Raw genomic sequence first — 18,282 nt, 5'->3', positions numbered from 1 at the left:
CGGGGGTGTTGATTCATTTAAACTAACATAATCATCCTGCTGCAACCAGGTTTCTGTAAGGCAGAGTAAATCAATTTGTTGATCAATTATTAAGTCATGTAGTAACAGAGACTTGGAGGAGAGAGACCTAATATTTAATAATCCACATTTCACTGTTTTACTCTTTGGTTCAGATGTGGATACTGTATTGTTCTTTCTTTGTAAATGTTTAAGTTGTTTGTTGCTGGTTTTTATTTTGTTTTTTGTCCTTTTGGAAGCAGACACAGTCTCTATGGAGATGGGTTTTTGGGGGCAGGAGGAGAGAAGCTGCAGAGAGGCGTGTAAGACTGCAACTCTGCTTCCTGGTCCCAACTCTGGATAGTCATGTTTTGAGGGGTTTAATAAATTTGTCGATATTTCTAGAAATGAGAGCTGCTCCATCCAAAGTGGGATGGATGCCATCTCTCCTAACAAGACCAGGTTTCCTCCAGAAGGTTTGCCAATTATCTATGAAGCCCACATCGTTTCTGGGACACCACTCAGACAGCCAGCAATTTAAGGAGAACATGCGGCTAAACATGTCACTCCTGGTCTGATTGGGGAGGGGACCAGAGAAAACTACAGAGTCCGACATTGTTTTGGCAAAGTTGCACACCGAATCAATATTGATTTTAGTGACCTCCGATTGGCGTAACCGGGTGTCATTACTGCCGACGTGAATTATGATTTTATTGAATTTACGTTTACCCTTAGCCAGCAGTTTTAAATTTCCTTCAATGTCGCCTGCTCTGGCCCCTGGAAGACAATTGACTATGGTTGCCGGTGTCTCTAGCTTCACATGTCTGAGAACAGAATCACCAATTACCAGAGTTTGACCCCCAGCGGGTGTGTCACCGAGTGGGGAAAAACGGTTAGACACATGAACGGGTTGGTGGTGTACCTGGGGCTTCTGTTTAGGACTACGCTTCCTCCTCACCGTTACCCAGCCGTCTTTCCCCAGCTGCTTGGGACCTGCCGGGGAACAGCTAGCGGGGCCTACGCTATCTTCGGCTGCACCAGCTACAGGGGCCTGGCTAGCTAAGGGTGATAGCAGGGTGCAAAGCCGAGTCTCCAGTTCAGTAATCCTGGCCTCCAGAGCTGCAAATATGCTACATTTGTTACAGATATCATTACTGCTAAAGGAGGCCGAGGAGTAACTAAACATCTGACACAATGAGCAAGAAAGTGCAGAAGGGACAGGTGAAGTAGCCATGGTGCTAACGGGTCGGCTACGAGCTAAGCTAGCGAAACAGTACAGAGACAGTGAGTGAATACTTTGGCTATAAATTAGGTAGTGAGTACACAGAAAGTGTGCTTCGGATGAAGCACGTGAAGATTATACTGTGAAAAAATAATGTATTTAAAAGTTGTTAATTAAACTGCTAAGCAAATAAGCTACTCAGAAACACCACTGTGTTTGAGCAGGAACAGGAAGCGATACTATACCACAGAGCGAGCGAACACCAAGTGACAGCGCCACTGACCTATTAGTATTAGTATTATGAGAAAGAGGGAATAATGCTAGACCCATCCAAGATTTGTGTAAATAAAGCTGTTCGTAACTGTAACAAGCTGTTGCTAAACTCGTTATGGGGTCGTTTCAGCATGAGGTCAAATATGGCATCATTTGAGCTCATTACAGACCCTTCCAGATTTAGCCAGCTAATGTTCAGTGACCAGTACGACGTGCGTCAGTTTTGTTTCATCTCTGACGACGTCGCAATGGTGCAGTGGCGCCACGCTGATGGTAGAGCTTCCCGTGTGAAAGACGTTAATGTCTTTGTCGGGGCCATGACCACTGCACACGCCAGACTCATGCTGTATGATTTGCTAGACAACTTGCAGCAGCGCGTGCTGTATTGTGACACGGACAGTGTCATTTTCACGGCACGCCCTGGTGAGTGGATGCCTCCTCTAGGGCCGTTTCTGGGGGGGATCTCACAAGTGAATTAGATTGTGGAGAGGGTGGTGTGGAGGATTACATAGCGGAATTTGTTTCCGGTGGGCCAAAATGCTACACGTATCACACATCGCTGGGCAAGACCCAGGTCAAATTTAAAGGCGTGACACTGAATGCATTAAACTCAAAAGTTGTCACCCACGACTCCTTGAAAGGTTTAGTCCACAAGTTTGTAGCCAATCAGACATCCGATGCACACCTAGTTGCCGTGTCTGATAGCATCAGACGCGATAAAAAGAAGCTTCATTTGAAGAATGAAACAGTTGTTTACAATAAGCGCCATGTGCTCCCAGACTTTACAACCCTACCTTATGGATTTAAAATTAGAACAGGGGTTTGACGCCCGGTTGCAGCACCCGTTCAGCGGTCCCAGTAACTGCGGCAAGACTTTTTTTGTTAAAAGCGCAGTATAAGACTCTTCCAGGATTATATCACACAGCGTTGATAACATAATGTATATATACACACTCATGCTGGCACCCACTATATGACCAGCTTCTTAAGGTAAGAGACAAACTTTGTTAACGGTATACCTGAATCTCTTGCTGATGACACCCTTCTGCCTACAGAAAAGAACAATTTGTAAATTATAGACGATGTGATGAACGATGCCGCTAACAATTTAGAAGTACAAAATGTGTTCACAAAGTATGTGCATCATAGGAATTTGAGTTGTATATATCTAGTTCAGAATTTGTTTATTCAAGGAAAATCCAGTAGAACCATTTCCTTGAACACTAACTACCTAATATTGTTTAAAAATCCGAGAGATAAATATCAGGTTATGCTTTTAGGTAGACAAATGTTTCTTGGTAATACTAAATATTTTATAGAATCGTTTGATGATGCCACATCCACAACATATGGGTATCTTTTAATAGACTATAAAGCTAAGACCCAGGACTATATAAGACTCAGAACAAATTTACTATCAGACCATCCGGTTGTTTACATTCCAAAACAAAAATCAGCAAAGAGGTGAAAGGATGTCATCACGTATGCGGAGGAATCTGTCTCTGTTAGAGATGATATACAGGGCTCCCCCTACTCTATGCAGAGTTATTATTAGCAATTCAAACATGGATTTCATCAATGTGTTGTGTGAGATACCATGCAATACATTAAAGGCTAACATTCCACTGACCAATCAGCAGTACAAACAGCTAAAAAAGAAAAAAAACAGACTGATTACTGACAAAAAGATGAAAACTTTGAAAAAGAGAAAGATAATCAACCAATCTGGAGGGTTTTTACTGCCGTTATTAGGGGCTGCAATCCCTTTCATAACCAGTCTGATAGCAAACAGGTGAAAATGGAACATGTGCAAAAGATGTTTTTGGTACCCCAACACCAGTTGGACTTAAACCCAGTAATCCTGTAGTAGAAAGAACATTATGTGTGCAGGGAACTGTGTTTACAGGCTATATGTTGATTATGCTATTACATTGTGTTCTTGGGAAAATGTTGAATATAGTGTGAGACATATACTGTGTTGAAACCAGTGTCACTCCTTTTACAGCAGGCTTAACTTTATGACCTTTTACAGCACCTCTGGAATGTGGATGGCTGACGCCTGCCCACCAGGATGATCCATGTGTGTTGCTAATGTTTGTTTTCTAAGAGTGCATGTAGAGGATTCAGCAGAAAACAGATAAGAGATGCAGTGTTTATGGAATAGTTTAATATGATTATTATTAAAGCTCATTAGCTGGCCACTATTGAGCTCAGTGATAAAATGAGTGGAGTGACATTTCTAAGGAAAGTCACCGATTAAATTGTGGAATAAATTGGGATGATTCATGATTTGGGGCAAATTATGGCAATAATAGTGATTTAATGATTGGAGAAAACCTGCACATGGTACTTGTCTTTTATGCTGAATACTTTATTACTCTTATGATCTATAGTTGGTTGCAACTGTGTAGTTGTTTTAACTTTAAGACTTTGTCTTCCAGGATACAGGCTCCAGGTGGAGCTGGGAGTTAAACAAGCTCAACATGTAACTGCTGACTAATGTTTTTACACAGGGTTACAGGTTTGGAATATGGCTGCTCCAAGTGGGAAACCCTGGAGATTGTTTTAGAGAGAATGTGCAACATTCCCATGCCTCTAGGACCTTCGGAAAAGCATGTACCCATTTGTCACATGTTTGTCATACGTACTGATATATCATGAAAACAGGTATGTGTCTGTGCGTGTTGGTGTCCTGGTTTCTGTGGATTTCGGGACCTGCCGCACCTGTGGAGCGACTTAGAGTGGCTGAGCTTCCGTCAATGCTGGATCGTGAGAATCTGCCAGTGTAGTCCGTGAACTTAGATGTTTGAAAGTGTTTGTTTGCCACTGGTGAAAAGTTTCTAATGGCTGCTTCTGTGGTTTCCAGCAGGATCACAGAAATGAGGGGACAAAGCAAACAACACAGGATTTGGTAACAAAGGGAGCGGAAACATAGATCACTATCACTGGGAGAAGACACTGCACACACACTCAGCTGGAGCATGCACAGGATTCAAGGATGAATATTCTTGTGATTGCACTGTAAATAAACGCACAGTATTCATACCAGAGAGTCCTGCATTTGGGTCCTACTCTGTTAGAGTTTATATTTTCAGAGAAATACTTTGAAAATGTGCGACCAGGTCAAGGTGTTCACCTGAGACCCGAAAGAGGAAGTGGTTAAACCACTTATTACAAAGTGTAGTAAAGTGGCAGCCATCACCGATGGGGAGATGGTAGAAAAATAACAATGTCTGAGGAGTTTCTCCAAAGTGGGGGTCTCCTATATAATTAAGGGGCAACTAAGAGATAAAGCTCCCCCTAAAGACATAGACATCACTGCACGGACCCAGTTTTTCAAGGCACCTGCCCGTCTTTTTGCAGAAGACTTTCTTGTAAAAGCTGAGGATCTTTTACATCCCCCGGCTCCTGTGGCTAACTTTAAGAGGAGCTCCACAAATGTGGGGCTTATAACAATAGAACGGGAGGTTAGTATTTGTGCAGCCATCAGAATTGATATTGCTTTAGGTTTTAGAAGCCATTAGTGTTTTTATGTATTTACAAGTAAAATCAATCATTTGTTTTCAAACAAATGCTAAATTGTGTCCAAAGAACGGTTTGACCTGACTGTTTTGTTCCCCGGTTACGTTCTGGCTGCTACATGTTTTTCTTCTTCTCCCCCCCTCAGTGTTCGGCAGTGAGGAAGGAAACGAGTTCCTATTATTACACACAAAAAAAAAAAAGTCAGTGGGAGTATGAAATTATTTTTGGTTTGTGTTGTTGAGAATGTTTAAAAAAAAATGGAATTATAGATTAGAAGGGGGGGGGGGGTTGAACAGCAGTTTAAAGAGTTTTCAAATGTGTCGTATTTATATGAAAAGAATTCTAATAAAGAGTTGGAAATGCATACAGTGTTGTGTTTATGAAATGAAACGAAACTGAAAAGCATGGTTAATACAGTCTTTAAAGAACTGTTAGATGACAACACCATGGAACAGAAGTTTGATACCATCATGGGGAGGCTCGTGGCTCTCCAACGGGAGATCGAGAGACCAGTGTCCGAGTGTTAAAGAACAGCTTTGAAAATTCTCCTGAGCTGCTCGCATAAAAGAAAATCAACAAATTCGACATCATAATGCGGACACCACCACGGCGCCAGCTGCAGGCCCAAGGCTGAAGCCGGACAAACACTCCCTGATAACGACTGTGTGATGACTATTCTCCCCATCCCAAGGCCACCTGGATTGGCTGGAGGACTGTTTACTTAGCCTGATAGGGCGAAGGACACTGTCTCAGCTGAACTATGGACACGCACGCACGCACGCACGCACACACACACACTGATAAGCACTCACTCATGCCCACTCCCTTTCCAAACGCCTTCGATGCTTATTTCCTGCGAGGGAACACGGCAGGTCTGTGTGCCGCGCTGGAATGGTAGCGCTGTGCAGGGCGGCTGCTGTGTTCGCTTCGTATTACTCCTCACCCCCCACCCAATCCTGTGGCTTGTCATGTCTTTCACAAAGTTGTGCTGTGGACATTTGTGTGCTTTTTTGTGCAGAGGAGTTTTTTTTGTTTCCTGTTCTCGTGCTGTCCTACCATGGAAGCACAGCATGAGTATAGGTCTCTTTTTTCCCTCTTGTACTTTGCCAATGTTGTGTACATTCAGTGATTTTTTCTGTAACGCTACCGATCTCCGACTTGTATCCCCATGTAATGTCTGTTATGTGTGTAAGGTCGGGGGGGGGGGGGGGGGGGGGTCCCCATTTCACTGCAGGGCAACCTGCATGTGGCGATTAAAACTTTGAGATGCAGGCATTGTAGCTAGACCAGGGGTCGGCAACCTGCATGGGGCACTTTAGTGTTTATACTGCGGCTCCGTGGTTTGGGAAAATAAATTGTAGAAGTATTTAGCTGAAGTGTATTTTATTTGTTTTATTTCTTTTTTAACTTGTAGTTCTAAATGAGAAGATTATCAGGATCTTGAAATATAAAAATAAAATATTTTATTATTTTTCATCGCTCAAAATAATAAACTGATTTTTAAATTATTTTTCAGTCACACTCGCAGAAGCCGGTATATCTGCCGAAACGACGTGCATTTATCGAGACTTTCAGTATGGAGAAATGTAAAAAAAAGAAAAATATCTGAAGAAGATTTAATGATGCCTGGGTAGATTTATTTGCATTTACTTCTGACTAGTGATGGGTCGTTCGCGAACGAAATGGCTCTTAGAGCCGGGTCTTTGAAGTGAACGACGCGAGCCGGCTCCTTATTGGGAGCCGTGAGGGTTTTTTTCCTTTCTCTCACCCTCTCTCTCGCCCTTTTTTCAGCTAAACTCCGCACGCGCGGCCTGTACTTTGCGCTGGGCAGAGGGGGGAGGGGCGTTAGTTACACTTGCAGTAGCACAGGAACAGAGCCAGAGAGAAAGAGCGAGGGACAACAACATCACATTAGAAAGGTATAGTAATCATCTATTTTCAGTTGCAGATGATAAAGGATTCAGAAATCATGCAGGCCCATATGACAGAGAATGTGCATCTTCTTTTTGTTTTAATATTTTAATTTATATTTAATTGTGTTGTGGTTTGTAATGTTTTGTGTTGTTTCACGTTAAATTTGTTTAAAAGGAAAAAGCTGAAAATTTAAATAGTTAAAAATTTAAAATGTAAATAGTTGTTTTTTGTATTAGATGATTTATTTATTACATTTTATGTGGAGTGAATAAATAAAGTATATTTATGGTGGCCCTTAGAGACAAAGCACGTACAAACTCCAAAACACGTAAAAACTCCAAAACACGTAAAAACTCAGAATCACGTACAAAAGACAACAGAAGTGCTCCAGGATGCTAGGTGCAGTGTTGAGCTTTTGTTTCCTAGTGGCTACACAAGCCAGGAAGTATCAACAACCGGATTTGGTGTGTGGTAGTAACAGGAAAATGAACTTTTTAAAAAAAAATTATTTGAATAAATATGAGTGCTTGTCTATAAATACACAAACAATACACACATGCTTTCAATTGTGTAATTCAAGTGATCTGGGTAACTCTGTTTTGGAAGTTCAGTTAACGCTAGAAATGTGTTTTGGAGTTTGTATATGCTTTAGAGCAGTGGTTCTTAACCTGGGTTCGATCGAACCCTAGGGGTTCGGTGAATCGGTCTCAGGGGTTCGGCAGAGCCTCCACCGTGACATGCACGGCTCATTTTGTGCACCAATAAAAAACATATCTATGTCTTGAATTTGAAAAAAAAAAATCATATTTTATTTTTCACTAAAGAGGGGTTCAGTGAATGCGCATATGAAACTGGTGGGGTTCGGTACCTCCAACAAGGTTAAGAACCACTGCTTTAGAGTTTGTACGTGCTTTGTCTCTAGGGGCCATATATAAACATATATAAATAAAACCACTTTTTTTAAACATTAGTAACTCCTTTTCTGCATAATTTTATATTATTGTTAATGATTAAATAATTAAAGCAACAAAACAACCTGAAGAGCCGGTTCAGAGCCGAAAGAGCCGGCTCTTTTTAGTGAGCCGAGCCGAAAGAGCCGGATCTCTAAAAAGAGCCGGAAATCCCATCACTACTTCTGACGAGAGCGGCCTACCATGCCTAATTTGTGGATTGTCAATCTTCGGATCCGCATACATATTTGAGCAGCTATTCCCCACCATGAACTATGATAAAAACAAAAACCACTGACACCTCAGACGACAGCTTGCAGTCCTACGTAAAGATGAAAGTGACTTCATACAGCCCCTGTCTGCCGACGCTGTGCGCAGAGGTTTAGGAGCAGAAGTCCCATTGTAAACATACCACGGCAGACCCAATGATGTTTGCATGAACATCCTTTTTAGCTTCTCTTTATTGACCACTTTTCACACATGCAGCTGGCTTTAGCTTTCCAGCACACAGCCCGACACATAACACAACAGCAGAGAGCACAGACTAAGGCGGCGAGGCGTGATTGCGGATGACGCTCAGGTGCGACCACCTCTCCTGCAGCAGCACTGCAGGCCACGCCCCGCCATACACATTACCCAGGTAAAATAAATATTTATGCAGATATTTTGCGAATATTATTCATTTTTTAGGAGTATAGTGCTTTTTTCCAATTATTTTTAAAATTCAGGTCAAGGCTCTACACGCTCCGAAAGCCCAAAGGCGATATAAGGATCAGTTTTTGTTTGCTACATGGATAATTGAAGTTCAGCTTTTTAATTCATTTAAAAGAGACCTTCAACTGCATGTTTTTTTGTTATAATTTTTTAAAGCATTCAAAATGTGTTCATTAGATAAAATTTAATTTACTTTGTAGCCTTTCATGAATTTCCTAAGCAACACACTATAGTTGTTTATACAAAGCATAAAGGTGAAAACAAACAATGTGTGCAGTTTTATTCTTCATTTTAAATGTCGAAAAGTATTTGCAGCTCCCAGTGTTTTCTTTTTCGTGCAAACCGGGTACAAATGGCTCTTTGGGTCTTAAAGGTTGCTGACCCATGAGCTAGACCAATGTTACACAAGGACTACTTGAATGGGGAACCAGGGCAACACAGTTGCCCATCTGGTCAACATGAAACATTTGTGGATGGGTGAGGGTTATGTTTTTGTGGCAGGATGAGAAGATGAAAAATGTTTGCGAAACAAGAATATCAGAAATAGAAATCAAGATCAAAAGGTTAATGTTTTGTATTATTAAAGAGGCAGGTGTATCAAAATTATGCATGGAAAACATGCATTCAATGATGTGTAGAAGTAGAAAAAAATCCTACTGAATGTTATCTTTAATGTGAAAATATTTAAAAACAAATTCAATTATATCCAAAGCATAATTATTGCATTATGTTTTCTGTCCAGAAAGCTTTGACCTGACTTGCATTCCCCTAAAGAGGTCCAGGGGATGAGGGAAAACAACAAAAAGGTATTCAGGATGGAAGAGGAGACAGGGAAGCAAAATGGTTAAATTTGAGTTTCCAAAAATAAAATAAGCAAAAACAGACTGACAATCCACTATCACCTTTTAAAGAAAGAAAGAAGGAAGAAAGAAAAAAAACCCTAAAAAGACTCCTCTCCACAGAGCAGGAACACTCAACCACCACACACACAGGTCAAGACTCTCTAGCACGAGAGCTCGCCTTTCTCTGGCCTTAAGTACTCTTAATTGCTGATGGGAGTCAGCTGTATAAAACAAGGTGGCACCTAAGGCAGGAGAGATGGCAGGACACACCTACACGAGGGCAATTTCAGGAGGGGGCCCTGCGAGGGCTGTAACACCATCTCCCATAAATACAAACCACTAGTTTGTCACAGAAGGTCCTACACATTGCAGTAAGCAAACCAATTAATTATACCTGCAATCGTGTCACCACCAAATTGTAAATATAAAGTGGCAACCCCTAATCCTACCCCTACTCAAGTAAATTTAAGTAAATGTAAGTGTTTAAAAAAAAAGTACTTTTATTGCACCATGTTCATTCACTCATGAGCTGCTGTAACATAAATTAAATGGCTGAATTGCCACCTCAGCATGCAGCCAAGAGTGTTGCTAATGACCTGCTAATTGTATTCAGGTGCAACTAGATTGTGTTTTCTGCAACATAAGAATGAAGTGTGTGCTGTGGCAGACAGAAGGAAGAACCCAAATGCAGGACTTGGAACACAGAAAAGTAAACTTAAAACTTCGGACGTGGCTTCTACATTCTACACAGATGCTCTCATAACCCAAATCCAGTCGTTTTTGTAAATTATTTAAAAAAAAAAAAAAAAAAAATTAATAATAATAATAATAATAAAATTATGAATGCTGTATGTATTTTGTTCATTCCTAAGTTGTGAGTCTACACCAGGGGTGGGCAATCTCAGTCCACGAGGGCCGGTGTCCCTGCAGGTTTTAGATCTCACCTTGGGTCAACACACCTGAATCACATGATTAGTTCGTTACCAGGCCTCTGGAGAACTTCAGGACATGTTGAGGAGCTAATTTAGCCATTTAAATCAGCTGTGTTGGTTCGAGGACACATCTAAAACCTGCAGGGATACCGGCCCTCGTGGACTGAGATTGCCCACCCCTGGTCTACACCAACTAAAATACTGTCTTTAGTTATTAACATTCGAAATGATGAAGGCACTTAAAAAGTAACACAAAATTAGCTGCCTTTCCAGAAACTTGAGGTTTTGTGAGGGCACACACCCCTGTTTAGTCTTTCTCTCCTAGGCTTTAAGACTTGTGATTTGGCAACATTTTGTTTTTAGTGTGTACATGTGGAGGTATTTTTTCAAAACTGCATGCGTGGACAGGATTAAAAAAAACCCCAGAAAATCTGTTTTCAAAAATACCCGTGTACGTGTGGACGTAGCCTAAAATAAACAGGCAGGATTAACGGAAGGATTGGGAACAGGTGGAAACACAGCTGGGACTAATCAACCCTAAAGAGAGGGGCAGCAAAAGTAAATACACTGACATAGGCTCTGACGTAGTAAATGTAATTAGTACATCAGAAAGTATGGGTTATACCTAAAGCCTTTTGCTTTCTGATGTCTTTTGTTTATTAGCAGCTATTTGCAGCTGCCCAGAGAAACTTTACATTTATGTCGACATCAGTTGAGAGCCAAATAAATAAAAGAATTCTGTGCTTAAATAATGAATTGTAGAATAAATACTCCATTTGTAAATTCATTTTTGAATTCCACATTAAAAAAAGTGATTTTTAAAAAAATGCTTTTTGAAAACCTGATTTCAAAACACATTTTTGGATTCCAATATAACAAACTGATTTTCAAAATGTTTGTTAAAAACCTAATTTCAAAAACAATTTTCAAATTAAAAAAACTGATTTTCAAAATGTTTTTTTTAAAATATCTCATTACAGAAACCATTTTTTAATTCCAATTTAAAAAACTATTTTTGAAAATGCTTTTTAAAAACCTCATTTCAAAAAACGTTTTCAAATTTCAATTTAAAAGACTGATTTTCAAAATGCTTTTTAAAAACCTCATTTCCAAACCCATTTTTGAATTTTAAATTAAACCTATAATTGCTGGTTGTTGCAGGCATGCTCCACTTTGTGTAACCATTCCCCCCCCCCCCTTCATTTATTGTTTATTTTATTTTCACTTGGTACACACGGGACAGACATGGTGGAAAGAAAAGGGAGAAAGAAAGAGAGGAAAGGAAAGAAAAACAGTGGGAAAGAGGAACGGTGATAAAGAGCACCAAACAAAAAGACAAAAAAAACATATATGAATCACCTGGATCACCTGTTGAGAAAGCAATATAATAAACAACATCAATGCAATAATCTATGTGAATATAACAGTAAATACTAAATATTGAATATTATTGTGCAGCACGTAGGATCACCAGTAGGGGTGGGTTTTTATAATCGATTTATCGATTAAAATCGATTCTGGCTTGGATGACGTAAAATCGATTCATTAAAATCCTGAATCGATTTTTTAATATAAATTTATTTTGCCCGAAATGCCAGAATCTCTGGTGAAATCTCACAAAATTTCAACAACCACCAAACAGCTAAGACAGTAAATGAGAGCAGGTACACGGATTCTGCACAAAGACGTAAACACACAGCGCAACCCGCGGATCAGAATCAGTTAGATGTCGCCTTTCTCACGGTCGGGGCTGAAAGCCGACAGCTTGCTGATTCTGATCTGTCGGCGGGTCCGTGCTTTGTGTTCACGCCCTTTATGCGCCGATTCCAAAGCTGTTAGTTTGATGTCTCTCCAAACAATATTGACCGAACCAGCAGCAAAAGAAGATCCAAACTATGCTTCACATAAACATCGTCATGTATTCACTCTTACTTTTACTGTTTTGCTTCGACCACGATGCACAGCTCTCTCTCTCTCTCTCTGTACTGTTTTCTTCATTATTCGCTTGCTTGTTACGCACAAGTCTACCGTTGTTTACAGCGCTGTTGGCCGACGTTTTTTTTTTTCGTTTTATATACTTCCAAAAAGAAAACTTAATTTCTGCCGTTCAATACTGAACAAATTTAAACTTTTTAAAATTATGCAAAATGCAAAACACTTAGCCGTGTCTCTAATAAAACCGCTGTAACGTCAGAGGTAATGTTCATGTATTGATTAATGGTTTTCTTTCGTTTTTGATGTACTGCAGAATATTTTTATAAAATCCCAGGCCAGGAAAATCACCTTCATGTTTTTCTATGTTTTATCTTCAGCTACTTTGACACACAGGCATCTGCTGTGATGCTCACACCTTTGATAAAGTCTTGCGTGTGTCAACTTCCTTTTTATAGATAAAAAAAAATGTAAATGTACTGATCTGAATTATAATATTTCTGACTGTCAAAATTTCCCAGATTCAAATTCAAATCAAAGTGAATCAAATCGAATCGAATTAAATCGAATCGTGGATCAAATCGATTCGGGACCTTGTGAATCGGAATTGAATCGATTCTAGAAATCAGTGACGATACCCAGCCCTAATCACCAGCGCACAGTGTGCTTTGAGGTAGGAGCCAAAAAGGGTGTAGTTTGTGTGTGTGAGCACCCATGTGTACACCTGTGAGCGTGAGCGTGAGCATGAGCATGAGCACGCTTGTATTTAAAAGGTTCCTTCATGTAATGATCTGCTAAAGCAGACATTCCCAAAGTGTGGGGCGCGGTATGAAAAGGGGGGGGCAAAAACAAAACGCTTGGACACTGCTAGCACAGGGCGCCCACAGAAATGCAAAGCAGGAGATGAAGCATCGCTGAATATGTTTCCAAACCAACTTCATTCTAAGCCAAAGACTTGAAAATATAGTGAAGCATATCTGCCCTTTGGTTTCACCTGCACAAGTGCCGAGGTAGGTCTCCCCTGCAGAATTGCTTTTCCCTTCGTCGGGAGCAGCGCTGGGCTGTTCAAATCACGGACAAACAGTATCCTACATTCTTGATTTGTAGTTCACAAACACTTGTTGTAATGACTAAATACTTCTGACATTTTGGAGATGTTAGCTCTTTATACAGTAAAGTTACAGCGGGATACAAATAATATCAGGCTGATCCTACCACAATTTGTTCCCCCTGTCTAAATCACGGACAAACAGTGTCCCACAGTTGTTTATGTTTTTAAACCCATTTTGCACAGAGAGGCATTTTTTGATTTGATTGCAATGTTGAATATTGATACACAGGGGAAAAAAAGCAACTACATGTAAAATATTCACACCGTTACGCCTCTGCCTTTCTAAATGGAGGGACAGTAACTGCGTGTATATACGTAAGCTGTAAAACCTGAAGATAGTCAGATTAACAGAAACGGTATTTTGTCTCTATGGCTACGTTCACACTGCAGGTCTTAATGCTCAATTCCGATTTTTTGATCAAATCCGATTTTTTTGTCTGCTTGTTCACACTACAAATAAAATGCGACAGCAAACGTGGTGTAGTGTGAACGGTTCACGGCCCTCAAAGCGACCCACATGCGCAAAAGAAGACATCACGCACAGCACTGTGTTTACGGAAGTAAAAATGGCGGCTACAGAGCGAGTAGGTGTTGTTGCAGCAGTTTGTCAATTTATGCACAGTCGTAACCGACAGAATCTTGACAAATTAATCAGAGAAAGGAGGACACTGAGAAAAAAGAGAGTCCGTGCTTTAACAATGGCCTTGTTTGGAGCAGTGGCTGCTACCTCCGTGCAAAGGTATATATGGACACGGAGTCAGAACCAGGAGTGGTGGGATTGGGATGTGAGAGGCTTCACTGACACGGAGTTCATCCACAATTTCAGGATGTCAAGACAAACATTTGAATATCTCTGTCAGCGCCTTTCAGCTAGAAAGCTTAGACAGGATACTCATCTCCGCCAATCCATACCTGTGAGCAAGCGCGTTGGAATCGGGCTGTATTGGCTGGCAACAGGCGCATGTTATCGGACCATGTCAAACCTGTTCGGAGTTGCCAAATCCACAGTTTGTTCCATCGTCCATGAATTCTGCTTTGAGGTCCGCTATGTCCTTATGCCTGAGTACATTAAATGGCCTCGAGGAGATGACCTGATACAAGTTATTGAAGGTGGTACGCCCCTAGTCTAGGCGTGTAGAGACGCACATAAGATTAGAGGAGAGAGAGACAAATACCCGCCCTGGTTCCCAAGCCAAACATCCAAAACCAGTTGTGAGTAAAAAAAAAGGTGATTTTATTGAAGGTAATGAAGCATAGCTCCAGGGTGAACCCAGGCCAAAATAATAAACAAAACCAACTAAGTCCCACCAGAGAAAACTAACTGAACCCTTAGAAAGAAACAGAACAAACAAATGACAATACTAACCCTCGCTCCCTAAACCGGAAAACAGGAGAAAACTGTTCCAAAGAAAAAGGCGGCTCACCCCTTCCGCTTCAGCCTAAGGGTGCCTAAGCACTAAGTTAATACAGCAGGAGCGGCTCTCACAGAGCACGCTCACACAAATACACAGCAAAAGTATGGGTTGGAAACCAGGGTCAGGACCGAGTCGGCTGTCAAACTACTCGCTCGCTCGCTCCACCCTCTCTCTCTCTCCGGCGGGAGCTGTCAGAGCGGCTTTTTGAACGCTGCCACGTGTTCCATGGTCCAATCAGCTGCTCCCTACTCTTCATTAGGGGAGGGACCTGCAAAGAGTCTTAAGCACAGTAAAGAGACACAGAACAAAACAGCCCACACAGTGTTCTTATGGCCACAGCCGTAACACCCCCCTTCCCAAAACCAAAGACATCTCCTTTGTAGATGTTTTGGACAGTTATGTTTAAAGGAAGACACGGGATAGGGCATCCGCTAACACATTCTCTATACCCTTTTTATGGCGGATTTCCAAGTTGAAATCCTGCACCAGGAGAGACCATCTCATCAGCCTTTGGTTCGAGTTCTGCATTCGCATTAGGAATACCAGGGGATTGTGGTCGGTATAAACGATCACAGGCGAGGGGCTGGAACCGACGTACACCTCGAAATGCTGCAATGCGAACAGCAGAGAGAGGGCCTCTTTCTCAATCGTGCTGTACCCTCGCTGATGGACATTGAATTTCTTTGAAAAATAGCCGATTGGGTGATCCACACCATGATGGTCTTCCTGTAGCAATACCGCACCTGCTCCGTTTGCACTGGCATCGACCTCTAATTTAAAAGGGCGTGCAAAATCAGGGGCAGCCAGCACTGGCGCACTGCACAGGAGAGTCTTAACAGTAGTGATGGGATTTCCGGCTCTTTTTAGAGATCCGGCTCTTTCGGCTCGGCTCACTAAAAAGAGCCGGCTCTTTCGGCTCCGAACCGGCTCTTCAGGTTGTTTTGTTGCTTTAATTATTTAATCATTAACAATAATATAAAATTATGCAGAAAAGGAATTACTAATGTAAAAAAAAAGTGGTTCTATTTATATATGTTTATATATGGCCCCTAGAGACAAAGCACGTACAAACTCCAAAACACATTTCTAGCGTTTACTGAACTTCCAAAACAGAGCTACCCAGATCACTTAAATGACACAATTGAAAGCATGTGCGTATTGTTTGTGTATTTATAGACAAGCACTCATATTTATTCAAATAATTTAAAAAAAAATTCATTTACCTGTTATTACCACACATCAAATCCGGTTGTTGATACTTCCTGGCTTGTGTAGCCACTAGGTAACAAACGCTCAACACTGCGCGCTAGCATCCTGGAGCACTTCTGTTGTCTTTTGTACGTGATTTTCTTACTTTTTACGTGTTTTGGAGTTTGTACGTGCTTCTGAGTTTTTACGTGTTTTGGAGTTTGTACGTGCTTCTGAGTTTTTACGTGTTTTGGAGTTTGTACATGCTTCGGGGTTTGTAAGTGCGTCTGAGTTTTTATGCGTTTTGGAGTTTTTACGTGTTTTGGAGTTTGTACATGTTTTGGAGTTTGTACTCCTTTGTCTCTAAGGGCCACCATAAATATACTTTATTTATTCACTCCACATAAAATGTAATAAATAAATCATATAATACAAAGAACAACTATTTACATTTTAAACTTTTAACTATTTAAATTTTCAGCTTTTTCCTTTTAAACAAATTTAATGTGAAACAACACAAAACACTGCAAACCACAACACAATTAAATATAAATTAAAATATTAAAACAAAAAGAAGATGCACATTCTCTGTCATATGGGCCTGCATGATTTCTGAATCCTTTATCATCTGCAACTAAAAATAGTGGATGATTACTATACCTTTCTAATGTGACATTGTTGTCCCTCGCTCTCTTTCTCTCTGGCTCTGTTCCTGTGCTACTGCGAGTGTAACTAACGCCCCTCCCCCCTCTGCCCAGCGCAAAGTACAGGCCGCGTGTGCGGAGTTTAGCGGAAAAAAGGGCGAGAGAGAGGGTGAGAGAAAGGGGGAAAAAAAAAACCCCTCACGGCTCCCAATAAGGAGCCGGCTCGCGTCGTTCACTTCAAAGAACCGGCTCTAAGAGCCATTTCGTTCGCGAACGACCCATCACTACTTAACAGCTAGGAACGCACTCTGACACGCAGAGGACCACACAAAAGGTTTCAACACACTAGTGAGGCTAGTGAGGGGTGCGACCACTTCCGCGAAATTTTGACAGAAACCCCGGTAGTAGCCCACCATGCTGAGAAAACGGCGGAGCTCACGCCTAGTCCAAGGGGCAGGAAAGTCCAATATTCAATACTCGAGAATCCCTTTACTGACTCATGAATCATGATTCACAAGCCCAACTGACTCACTGACTCATCCCTGTTGTTGTTAGCAAACTAATTCCTTTAGTAGAAATATATCTAGCTTATAATTAAAAATGTGGGGAGGGGGGAACAACAGCCAATTTCTTAACAAAAGCATTTCTGCTCTGAACTGGAAGAAAAAAACCTCAGTAGAAGCTCACATCAAGAAAATAGCTCCTCGGTTCACAGTAGCTCTGCTAACATGCTAACAGCACATTTGAGCTACTCACCCCCTCCCTTCCTGTGCTGAATCGTAAACGTAAGCGAATCACTCACTCACTCACTAACCCCCTCCCTCCTGTGCTGAATCGTAAGCGTAAGTGAATCACTCAGGACTCACTAACCCCCTCCCTCATGTGCTGAATCATAGAGCGAACGAATCACTCACTCACTCACCCCCTCCCTCCTGGCTCACAGCTTCTTCTTCTTCTTGGTTGGCAACCAGTGTTAAGGCGCATTACCGCCCCCTGGCTCACAGTTCAGTGGACATTTAGATGAGAAAATATATATTTGACACATTTAAGGAAAATACTAATAAAATACAAATAAACAAAATAAATGTTTATTAAGCAATTTTGATAGGAAATTGCTTAATTTTAGAAATGTTTTTTCTCTTTTTTGCTCTATAAAATAGTTGTTTTTGTTTTTTTTTAGAATCATTCATCTTGCAGTAGGATTTACATGAAAAGAGAAACAAATTAAGTTTGAGTGAAAATGTAAATTTTTTGCACTCTCTGGTCAACTGACTCAGTGAATCGAATGACTCAAAGAACCCGATTCACTTTGGTGAGTGACTCATTAAAATCTCGATTCAATAAAATCTACCATCACTAGCTGTAACACCATCAATGGCTGCAGTATGGAACAGATGTGGGTGTGTCCTCATTTCCCAGAGGAGTCCAAACCGTCATCAAACAGCCCTACAGACACAAAAACATGTGAAAATATAAACAACCAGACTATCAGCAGGGATTTAACTACTTTAAGACCTCTGTGAAAATCATTTACAGTATATATCACAGAATTTAAGACCTTTATAATCACAGAGTATACAGAGAAAAGTATTAAACTGAATCAATTTCAGCTTTCGTTTTTTATGA

General features: G+C 40.9%; 1 protein-coding gene across 1 annotated transcript; it reads right to left on the bottom strand.

Moving 5' to 3' along the window:
• Positions 1–361: 361 nt before the first annotated feature.
• Positions 362–1,461, bottom strand: LOC148094677 (uncharacterized). Its single transcript, XM_087837333.1, has one exon. It carries the CDS (start codon positions 1,229–1,231, stop codon positions 362–364), a length of 870 nt encoding a protein of 289 aa, XP_087693459.1. The 5' UTR covers positions 1,232–1,461.
• Positions 1,462–18,282: the final 16,821 nt, after the last annotated feature.

The sequence above is a fragment of the Neolamprologus brichardi genome, unplaced genomic scaffold, assembly GCF_056152115.1.
Source record: "Neolamprologus brichardi isolate AB-2024 unplaced genomic scaffold, ASM5615211v1 NODE_ptg000031l+_length_7269946_cov_1, whole genome shotgun sequence".
NCBI classification, from domain to species: Eukaryota; Metazoa; Chordata; class Actinopteri; order Cichliformes; family Cichlidae; genus Neolamprologus; species Neolamprologus brichardi.
The sequence above is the reverse complement of the archived record's forward strand: the minus strand, read 5'-3'. Positions and strand labels throughout refer to the sequence as shown.

Coding starts and splice junctions, on each gene's coding strand:
- LOC148094677 (XM_087837333.1), bottom strand. CDS start 1,231: ATGGCTACTTCACCTGTCCCTTCTGCACTTTCTTGCTCATTGTGTCAG.